Source organism: Pygoscelis adeliae, unplaced genomic scaffold (assembly GCF_000699105.1).
Source record: "Pygoscelis adeliae isolate BGI_AS28 unplaced genomic scaffold, ASM69910v1 Scaffold300, whole genome shotgun sequence".
Classification (NCBI taxonomy): domain Eukaryota; kingdom Metazoa; phylum Chordata; class Aves; order Sphenisciformes; family Spheniscidae; genus Pygoscelis; species Pygoscelis adeliae.
The window spans coordinates 2,154,771-2,166,304 of record NW_008824004.1 but is presented as its reverse complement, the minus strand read 5'-3'; the positions used below and the strand labels follow the sequence as shown (position 1 = coordinate 2,166,304).

General features: G+C 47.3%; 1 protein-coding gene across 1 annotated transcript in view; it reads right to left on the bottom strand.

Moving 5' to 3' along the window:
* Positions 1-8,848, bottom strand: part of FNDC1 (fibronectin type III domain containing 1) — a 90,764-nt gene extending 81,916 nt beyond the window's left edge. Inside the window, exon 1 of the mRNA XM_009325608.1 lies at positions 8,802-8,848. Within this exon, the coding sequence (XP_009323883.1) occupies positions 8,802-8,848 (47 nt within the window). The remainder of the gene's footprint in view (positions 1-8,801) is intronic.
* Between the last annotated feature and the right edge of the window lie 2,686 nt (positions 8,849-11,534).

Below are 11,534 nucleotides of genomic sequence, written 5' to 3'. Positions count from 1 at the left end.
CGCCCTCAGCACGGCCGGAGCACGTGCCTGACAGCCGCACGTCAGTCGTGGAGCTGTAACTGTTGGTTCTCCTGCTGCAGGAGAGGGGAGGCCCGGGGGTAGCCCCACCACCACCTTGCAGCTGGAATATGAATTCCAGGACTTCTACACAGTGTCCTTCCTTCTCCGTATCATCTTTTGTTCTTTCTGTACTTCTGCCTCACATCCGGTCGGGGGGTTTTGCTTCAGTCCAGTCTTGGACTTCTCAGTCAGACTCCTCTGGTTCCCTCCACCCCCCAGCTGCACCACCAAAAAAAGGGGGGGGGGGCATTACAGTTCTTGCCTGCTATGGAGGGAGAGGTAAGATACAAGAGTTTCTGCAGGCACTGGGAAAAATAAACACCACATTTCCTGGCAAAAAAAAACAAACAGACCAAGCAAGCAAAAGCACAATTCAAAGAAAGACGAATAACATGGGCAGGCTTCGCACAGGAATCTGGCAGGTGCCAGCTCTGCACCTGCTTTTGCGCAGACACCCGTCCTGGCATGCTGCTGCAAAGCCCTGTGGCTGAGTGCGTGGGGGACTGACAGAGAGCCAGCTCCAAAATGTCAGGCTACACCTCTGCTGCTGGACGTACCTGCTCCAGGGATTCTGGCCCCGCTCGCTGCTCCGGCCCTCCCGCCCGAGCTGCTCAGACCCCCTGGCCCACGGGAGCACACCGGCGGTGTCTCTGCTGCTGACAGCAGGCACGCGGTCTCCTTTGGGCCCCGGGTGTTACACGTGTGCGTTTTCTTCAGTTTGCAGCGTCCAAAACGAAGGGAAGACAGTATTAACTGGTGAGCTGAACGGGATTTTTATAGCAAAACGCTGTGGGCTGCATACCCTGGTGATGTTACAGTGGGGATGGTGTTGGAGGGCTCTGTGGGGCACGGGGAGCCAAACCTGGCGCCCGCTCATCCCTACTGGGTATGGGGCAGCCCCCAGCAGAACTGCACCTAGGTTTTGTTTCAGAGCAAGGTGATCACTGCACCCTAGTCGGGAGCCTGGGAGCGGACTGGGATTTAAGCAGCCGTGTGCAAGGTGGGGACTGTAGCCCAGAACTGAAGCGGGGAGCCAAATTACACGACGGCATAGGCATGCTGTGACAAGCAAAGGGAGCCGGTCCCAGCCCTTGGCTGTGGGGGTCACCAGAAGACTATCTTTCACCACTCCTGGAATATTTCCTCCCAGAACCTGACTGCTACAGCCTGGGAGAGGCTTTTAAAAACAAAGCATATTAAAAAGAAGGAGCCTCTAGATGACAGGGTTTCAGACAGCTCAAGGTAAGGCACATCTGTAATACCACACATTCAATATATTGCTGCCTGTTGCAGCCTGTTGACTCCGCGCTGAAATGAGCAATATTGGTAACTTTCTCCCCTTCTCGCTTTTCACTGTTCCCCTCATTGCTCTGAATGCTGCCCCTGTTGCTTGAGCATCACTGCTTCGTTATCGCCCTTCAGCTTCGATTCTTTGATTCCTGAGGGTCCTCCTCAAGGATGGGCCCTGCAGTGCAATAGCGGCAGTCGTGCAGTGGGGTATTGAGCTTAGCTAACCTTGTATGTTAAATGCCACCTGCGCCCTCAGCGCAACTTTTAAAGGCTTTTTCTGGAATATGAATTAAGGACTGACTTGGACACTGACTAGTTAACTACATATGCAATTCTCATGTGGGGAAGCAGCTATTCCTGAGCGAAGGTAAACTCCACTAGCAAGGGGGAAAAACCCCCACCCAAACCGAGAGATCTGAATATTTGGGTCAAAAGTTTTAGCAAATAGAACTGGGTAAAGATCTACTAGAGTCCGGGATCTCAGCATCACAGAAATCCAAATCCTGCCTAAAATCTGTAGCAAGAGCATTTCTGTGTGAGGAAGGTATTGTTGAACATGGTGCCATTTGGGAATTGCAGTGGATGTAGATACTGGACAACATAGCTGTGCCAGTACTCCCTGACAGGGACATGCTCTCAGGAGCAAATGGTACCTGGCAAGGCAGGAGGCCCAGCCTCAGCATGCCCCTCCAGCACCCACATGCCCCCCCATTCCCCCACGCTGGTCATGGGTGGCAGAAGCAATGCAGGGGACACTCCATGGGAGCTGACATCGCTCAGCAGGCTCAAGCCCACTCACTGCTTTTTAAATAATAGCTCTGAAAAGAGCAAAACACCGCAATTTCCAGCTGGAGGGAAAATGGTATATAGATGTATTGGAAAGGGTGAATTTTTGCAGAGTTCACAAATCTGAAAGGTTTTATGTTTCCCTCAGTTGTTTCTTCACAGCTCACCCGGTGCAAGCGCATCCAGGGGAGACAGAGGATTGAATATGCAGGAGCGCAGCCATCCACCTGGATGAAACGACCCACCCGGCTCACCTGCACGTGCTGTGCAGCCTTAGAGGTTTTTCATTTAAAAGGCAGAATTCCATCGAGAATGTGAATAACTCAGGAATCAACCAAGTTGCCATGTTTCAATGAGTATGAACTTGTTCCTACGGTAATGTGGAATTCGTTTTTTTTTCAGGAAAGGCATTTTCTGTAATTAGCCCAGCTGACATCAGTGTAACATCTAAGATTAAATTATAGCCCAAACCAAGACAAGGGATATTTGGGATTGCTGACACTTCCTCTCTTGTTTATGCAAATGCTTCTCTTTCAAGCCACATGAGGCCAGACAAATAATCACTGTACGCTGGAGAATCCCCAAGCAGAGAAGATGCAGCACACCAGCAGCTTGCTTTCTGGATTTCTAAAAAACTCATTGGACCGTGTCCTCAGCCGGCACAATCTAGCAGAGCTTCTTGCCTCATCTCCTTTCATCCTCTTTTGAGCTCTGCTAATTATACCAGCTAATGAAACAGCTTTTTGCATTTGGCAAACAAACTTATTCACTCTTGACTTCTAGAATGTTTATCATTAATGCACAAGGAAGATAGCTGCAGCCTCTGGGGTAGAAATGATAATCCCACCAGTTTGTAGAGGCAGGTTTATAAATAGAAGAGACAGACAGACAGAGGCATGTAAAAGAAGAATTTTAGTAAGCCACATTGCCGAGATATTTAGGCAACCTCAAGGCTTCTGTACAGAGAGTTTCTCTCCTCTGCAATCCAGAGTGCTGGCTGCAGCTCACTTGGACATGAGCAAGCAGGACTCAGCCCCAGCATCAGTACGGGTATGGATGTGGCAGCATGGGCTGCGATACAGGCACGTTTCAGCACCCAGCAGCTACAGCCACATCTGCTGTGACGCGTGTCTAAGGGAGCTAGCTTCCGCACAAGCTGCAATCACAGCTTTGGATCCAAGCGAAAACATAGCAGCCTTTCACTAAATTCCAGTGACATTTGCTTTATTTATGCACAAGAAAGTAGGCATGCCGCATTAAACACTGCTAAGGGAGTTTCTGACCACTTACTCTAATGGTGATCATCGCTCAGCACAACTTTGTTTAAATGATTTGAGACCCTTGTCCTGTAAACATTTTGCATCTGTTTAACATTAAACCTGCACAAAGTGCAAGGATTATTTATACGCAGAAGCCTAAGCATCTATTTTACTTCAAGATGAACAGAAACAGTTTTACGCAGGTTAATCATGTTATGCTTTTGAGTTGAAGTGTACAATTCTGTTGAAGGCCACTAACAGAGAGAAAAGAGGCTGAAAGAGAGCCAGGAAATGCCTTCCAGCCATGTAAAACTCCTACGAGCACCTGGTAACCACCCGTCTCCCTTGCAGGTTGTCCTGTTTCAGCGTAAGCATATGCACGGGTTGGTAGAGGCATAGATAGCTGCATCACATAAAATAAATGCTCATTTTTTTAAAAGAAGACAAGGTAGAGTATATACTTGTTATGGGCAAATCACTAGTAGTCAATAATTTATTTGCTGAATCTTGCCTCTTCTTCTGGTGATCGCTTGCCTGCAAACACTTTCTTTACTGTATTTGTTAATTACGTCTGTTTACATGCTTTGATAACACCCCACTGAAAACAAAAGAAAGATTTCCATTGTTTTAATAATAAAATGATTCAGGCTCACGTTCATGAAGCTATTTGGGGCATTTACCCAATTCAGCTTCTAGGTACAGGTTCAAAGAAAACTGTCAGAAGAAATTGAAATGTTATTTAAGTTAGAGTTAAATGAAATTACCAGATGGATGTCAATGCAGTCTGAATTCTTGTGTGCCCATCTGGTAGACTCATTTAAACAAAAATGAAAGAAGAGGAGATTATGTCGTTAACAAATGTCTGCACACAAACAAGGAGCAACTAAGGTTTTTCAGGCATCTGTAGAGCTGGCGTTCCTGGCTTCTTGAGTCATTTATGTCTGAAACTGTATCTTTTCCATGCCATCCTCCTCGCAGAAATGCCTATGTTTTGACTTTTAAGGGCAAAATGCCCGGCACTACTTCTGTTGTGCTCCACTTCAGCAGCTCCTCCTTCCCACAAAGCCAAGGCAAAGCACTTTGGTTTCCAGCCCTGTGGCACCAAATGCCACAACATGAGCTGTCACCTCCTGCTCCGAGCAGACGCTGTTCTGCCTGCACGTGCCATGCAAGCACACCTTGGTCCAGAGAGCAAACCTCGTGAAAATGGCTGTTGAGACAGCTGGTCAGGCCACCCAGCCGGGAAGGCTTTGGTGAAGGCTGAGCCAACCCCACGAAGCAGAGCAGCATGAGCAGAGCAGTTGCAAAGCACCATGGCTTCATTCAGGCCAATGGTTTTACAGTGAGAGCGTGCTGGGAGCTGGGGATTTGTGGGGTTGCAGCCTTGGGAAGGAACGGCCCCCCCAGCCTGCCTCCTCCAGAAGTTAGTTATATTAGTCTCCTTATTCAAAGATTCTTTCATTTGGTCATTTTTCTCACTTTTTTATGAGTCTGCCTCAGGCAGTGTCTCAGTTATTGCTACAATGGTAGCATCCACCTACAAATCCTGATTCTCCATCTTCTCTTTCCAGTGCTCTCCCTATATAGAGACTAATTATCTGACACAATGAGAGTGGGTGGCAGTAAGAGATGGCTGCTCCTCTCCATTAAACAGCTTCACCTTCTAGAGCAAACGAATGTTTTCCTTTGAGTGTTTATGGGTATGGAGATAGCACTGTGTTACTCTACAATGTAATTTTGTCAGAACAGTGAGTGTAAGAATATGATGGCATGATTCCCCATTCCTCATCTCTTGGTGAGACTGAGTTGATGTAATTCAGCCACGTAGAGTCGTAGCCTTTGCTGCTTCACCAGACACCTTTCAGCACTGCAACTAGTCAGCAATAAGTAGAATACAAGTTCTGCTTATGAAAGTCTTTGCAAAATTCGCATTTAAAGCCACAAGAACAAGTTCCCTGTGCTCTGGCGTGGTGCCAGAAAACCTGAGCCCAGCTCTGGGACTGACAACTCAATGAAAAGCAAGGTGGGTAAATGAAGCAAGCCCTGAAGCTTGTCAAACCTGGGTGCTGTTGACTGCCTGAAGCTCATTGTCCCCAGAGGTACAGGACCTCTGCCGGTGTGATGCCTGGACATCAATGTTCACAGCCTGGGGACTCTCAGGAGAAAGACTAACTGACATGAACTTCGATGATGGGCACCATGAGAGAAGCAACCTTGGTTGACCAGGTTCAAGACCATTTCAACTGCTAAAGCTCACAGTCAGCATGAAGAAGTATTGAGTCCTGAAAGCTTCATCTTGGCAAGCAGCAGTCTAACAAAAGGTGTGTCAGCTTGGCCACTCTTACCATGGGTTCTTCCAAATTAAACACAATCGTGGCTGCTGCTAGAACAGGAAAAAATGCCTCATCCCTCTGCACTGAGCCCCCCACAACAGAAAATCACTGAACTGGAAAGGCACGTGGAGTTTCAAAGCTGCAGTTCCTGCATGGCTCTTGTTTCTCCACATTGCAGATGGTGGTAACGTTGAGACACTGCACTGGAGAAAAGCCTCAAGCGGAGACGGAGGTTGGGGATCTGAATGAACCCCTGACTTGTGCCACTTTGTCAAAATAAGCTGATTTTCATCATAGCTCCAAGGGGTAGAGGGCATCTGAGCTGCGTGTATGGGCCCTGCAGCACAGCCTGGCTACATGATGGAGAGTTTAGGACTTCTAGATGCCTGTTTTCACCCTCCTCCCCTTAAGTCCTACAGCAGGAGCTACAGCACTCTGCCAGAAATCAGGAGCGTTGAGGACACAGGAGGGGCTGCCCTTACTCGCTGCTCCTCTTTGCCTGGTGACACCACGGCCAGCAGCTCAGAGGGGTGATTGCAGGGAAGCTCCTGTGCTGCCAGCCTGGGGATGGGAACGGGGACAGGGACAGGGACAGGGAGCTCTGGTCCTGTGAGGAAAGGGCTCTCACCAGGCTCAGCACTTGCAGGGATTGTGAGAGGATCAGGCATGCTTCGTGAAGATGAGAGCCTTCGAGGATTCAACTCCCAACTCTAATAAATGATATAAACTCCGCTGGTTAGAGATTTGTGCAAGTTCATTTTCCCTCATGCTCTCTCTCCCCCACCAGGGAGCAAGCAACAGCCCTCTCCCAATAGGCACCTCCAAGAAACTCACATTCCTGGAAACTCGGGAATGAGAAGGCAACTCTATTTCTTACAGCAGTAGAGCATATTCCTTCCCTGAGGTCCTTCTGCTAAAAAAGCAGGCTATTGTTATGTCTCTACTTGGCAAGAAAAAACCTAAGATGGATCAATAGCTTGGGGTTACTTTTTCCTTAATGACTGCAACTGCTTTGCTCTCACAGTGGTTTTTTAGGGATATTGTTTACTCCAGCTTCAGCCCTACTCAGAACATTTGGAATTCAAATAAACTGCATTGCATTGCATTTTCTGGCAGGGACCCAGTGCAACAAATCTCAAACTAGTGTTTGATTTTGTCAGCTACAAAGCAGAGAGGCATCTCACTAGTCAAGACTAATTCTTCCAGTTGCTACGCAGCATGACCCCATGAATTTGCTGCCAGTCACATCGCTGAGGTCATGTTCCTCAGTAACAGTACCCCGAAAACATGGTAAAGTGCAGATGGTGATCTGCAGAGTTAGGAGACTTTGAACCCGTGGTATTAGTACCTGGAATTAACTGTGGGTGTATCTACTGACAGTTGGAAGAAAGGTAAAAGATTTTCAACCTTTAGGGTGATTCACAAAGACTTAAAATATTTGGAGTTATTTGTGGTTGCAGATCTTAAACAGATAATTGAAAAAGTCTTGACCAGACATGACTTTTCATTAATTAGATAGACAAGAAGAATAAATGAACTTTTTTGAGGTCAAGAGATCTTCCCAAAAACATGATTCCCCCTCCCCCCCAAAAAAAATTGTTATGTATATTTTCAAGTCAAGGTTTCCCAAAGAGCTTTACAAAATGCTGCACAATGAGCATAAAGACAAAGTATCACTCAGACCTATTAAACACTCTGACCCATGCACAGCACAGGCTATTTAACGCTAGCTTTAAAGGGGGATCCTGGCCAAGGCTTCCTCCCTCCCACTCATTTTGCATTCAGGAATTAGCCGGAGCCCCTCTGGTTCCTCACACGCTTCAAGCAAGACTCCTGCAGCACTGAGATGTTTGCGCTTCCCCTTCCTCTTCAGAAAGAGCCCTCCTGCCAAGCAGCCTGATTGCCTAAATCTTCATGTCAGCCTGGAGACTGGAAACAATACTGCTGTTGCACAAGCTGACCCCCAAAACATTGAAGGGTTGTGCCTGATTTCTTCATGAATGATCTTCCTGTCACCAGGGCCATGAGGAAGGCCAGATCCCCGCCCCAAGCCCTGGCTGCCACCCTACAAGAGCTGGGTATTTCTGCTACAGTGCTCGGCAGCAGGCACTGCTGATACTTGGCTCTTAAGACTCGTTGCCTGAAGAAGGTTTCCCTGAACGTGCAGCTACCATCTCCAATGGACCCAGAGGCTCAGACGGATGGCCCCAAAGTGGCACAGCATTGCCCGGCTGATCTCACAGGGGGCAGTGTGCCCCCCAGGCACAGCTGGGGCTGCTGGATGGGGCTGGAAGATGCTACCAACACGCTCCAGCTCTGCTCGTGACCTGGGAACAAGGAGGATGCTTCACTGAACATGAGACCACCGCGCTGTGAGGGGCACAGCTCTGCTGCTGCTGCCTCAGGAGAAAGATTTTTCCAACGCATGATGGCTCTGCATACTTGAAGCACCAGTTTGGAAACACAGCATAGGGCCACCCTGGCAAAGCTCTTCTGTGGTATTTGTGTCATTCAGGACATTTTATCCTTCAGCTTTGCACTGATGAAGCTCTTTCTCTGCTTCAGGGACAAGGTACTTTTATTTGAGACACCTGGCCTGGGAGTGTGGATTATGGACTGTCGGGATCCAGGTGGAGATGGAGCTCAGCCTGGCAGAGGAAGAGCTAGTGATGATTTGAGCATGCTGCGGCTGCAGGAGACACCTCTGAGTCTCAGGGACCTGCATTTCCCTCCCTTTCTCTTAGGAATTGCAAGCAGCCTGGAGTCCAAGTGGCATTTTCAAAAGGTCTTCTCCAACTGCAGCCACCTCCCTGTCCTCTCCAGCAATGTTGCTTTGTCCTCAGTTTTCCTTTGCCTAGTCATATTTCCTCCCTTTTTACCATTCTTCCCTCATCCTCAGATAGCATCTCACCATTTCTTCATCCTTATGGTCCTCTTACTCCTTCCTTTTCTCTCCCACACCTTTCTTAGCAACTAGGTCTAGTCCTCTATTCCAGGGAGAGGAAGTGGAGGGAAAGCTGCTGGGCTTTTCTTTTCATTATTACTAATTCCAGCATTCCCTGCTCTTACTCACCCTCTTCCCATCATCACCACTTCATCCAGCTCTGCTTCCTGCCCCATCGTGGTGTTGCTGTCCCACGATAAGTCTTGGATGACCTCCCTTGGACATTAACTTTCCCTTAACTTACGTTAAGGGACTTTAACTTACCTCCCCAACCACACCCTCGCCAACTCTCACCTCCACACTAGCACCCATTTGATTACCTGGCATCTTTCCTCTTTTCCCTTGATTTGCCCTGCAGCTGTGGTCTATGTTTCATACTTGCTGAAATGGATCTCGCCTTTGCCATGGACTGCTCCCTCGTTGGTCTGCTTGACTGCGATGTTGATACCTGCTTTAGCACTGCTCTCTGTGTCTGACAGGTCAATACCAGCTTCCTCTAAGTCCCCTCGGTTCTTTTCCTGGATATCATCTTTCACTTGCTCCCTCCTCTGGATATGACTGTTTCTATGTCTCAGGTTTCTTCATCTTCCACAGCCTCTCTAAAATCTGTTGTTTCTTCTCGCACCATTTCACAGCCCTCCTCCTTTGCAGTTTTGTCTGCTCTTGCACCCACTCCCTTCAGAGCATTACTCTAAATCATTTTCTTAACTCTTTGCTTTTGCCCTCTTGCTTCCTAGCACCACCTGGCTCCACCTCATCAAAGGCTTTTCTTTTTACCCTTCAGACCTTCCATAGGTGACCATTTTCAGCCTCCATCATCCTTCAGCCTTTGACGTTGCCTTGCTTTCTCCTGTACAAACCTTCTACATCTGATGAATTGCTGTGAAGGGCTGGTCTCTGCTAAAGCCTCATCTCTAACAAGGCACTCAGCTCTCTCGTTTCTGACCCTGTCTAAGCAGAATGACTCCTCTTCCTTCTGCCTTTCCTTCCTCTAGCCCCAGCTTGGAAAATGGAGTTGTACCATGGCCTGTCCACATCGGGCCACTCAGAAAAATTCACTGGAATTCATGAAAATTGTGACATGAAACTAGCTTAGTAACATTGACTGAGTCATCTTCACTTTGAATGAGAACACCCATGCAGATAGATGGAGATGAGGTTTAACTAATTCCCTTCGCTAATTCTAAATTCCCTTTAACTAATTCTAGATTACCTCCGCAGGCACCCACCTTTGAAAAACCCTCACCACATCGTGGTCATTTCTCAGCAGTCTCCGGTGCCTGGCTCTTGTATGTCTTTCCTTTTTCTACCTGTAGGCACTTCTTGGCAGGGTTCATCTCTTTTCTCCTGCTGTATAACAGCCAGAAGAACAAGACCTCAACATCTGTTGGGCTCTGGCGGCCAGAATTAACAAGGGCTATAGCTGCTGCGCCTCAGAGTCAGGTCTGCGCTGGGTGGCACTGCCCCATTCAAACTGTACTGCAAGGGGAACTGGCATCAGTTTTCTGGCAGGAGAAGAGGCTGCCTGAAGGGAAACTGCTGCTGCAAGTAAGATGCGGAACTCAATATTTCCTCATACTTGGGATACTTGGCACAGAGGTTATGAAAATAAAGAACAATCAACTCTTTTCTAGGGAAGTGGGTACAAAGGTAATTTTCATGCAAATTCTTTTCAGAAACCAATTTTCCCCACGAGAATGCTGGCATTTACATGTATTTTAAGAGCTAAGAAAAATGCTTAATTTGTTCTCTGCTGCTGGACAGGAACACTGTGTTTCAGATTTGTCTCAAGAACTTCCTGAGCAAGTGGGTTTGCTGTGTTAACCTCACACTTAGTTGTGGTTAACTTCTGCTAAGTGCCAATATGGCTATGAGTCTATTGATTGCTTTTCAGGGTGCAAAAGGAGGAATGTTTTGAATACACAGTGGGACTTATCTTCACTATTAATAAACCACACACTAATTGAAATGGAGATAAGACTATTGTTTTGAAATAAAATATGCAGAAAATGATTTCTCATTTCTTTTTCACGAGAGGACACTGAACCACTCATTCTGATTCAATAGGTCACATTTTTGGCCACCCCTCTTGGGTTTTGCTATCTTGAGCAAACGATTTTGTACCATTCATCAGAATAGTGTAAAACTGAAAGAACTGCATCTTCACTAATCAGTGTTGCCAGCACCTAGATGGCTAACCAAAGGAGTCTGTTGCATTCAACACTGAAGTGATTTCCAGTGGGTCCATTACAGCTAAACATTTTTCAAAGTGTCTCTAAATTGAGGTGGTGGGAATTTAGCCTTAGGACAAACAGGGGCTAGGACTAGAACCGATTGAAGTCTCTAAAAGGGCAATCAAACATAAAGGCATCATCTCTAATTCAGTGAATCCCTCATCTGGAAATCACACAGCTGGTCAGACAAGTACTGTAGAGAACAGTCACTATATATTTGCTCTATTCTTATCCTTTTCCCTAGGCATCAGCTTCTGGCCATTGCCAAAGACAGGACACTGATCTAGGTGAAACTTTGGTGTGACCCAAAAAAGACATTTCTTTGGCTGTGATGTGAGTTTCCACTACAGAGAGCAGCTGCTCTGGTCACCCAGTTTCGGTAGAAAGTTCACACATGGGGAAGGTGTCAACATCTCATCCAACTCACATCCTCCAGGAACTGGGTGTAAAGGAACTTGCACCAAAGATATCGGAACCCAAACTGCATCTTTCCGGCCCGGTAAAAGAGGACCACGAACAAAGGCTGTTCTGAGTCAAACACTCCCTGCACTGTGCAGAGAAGGCAGCTATCTTTCCTCCCAAACTACAGATGAGGAAAGCTGAGGGAGATGCTATGTTTTTAGTGAAG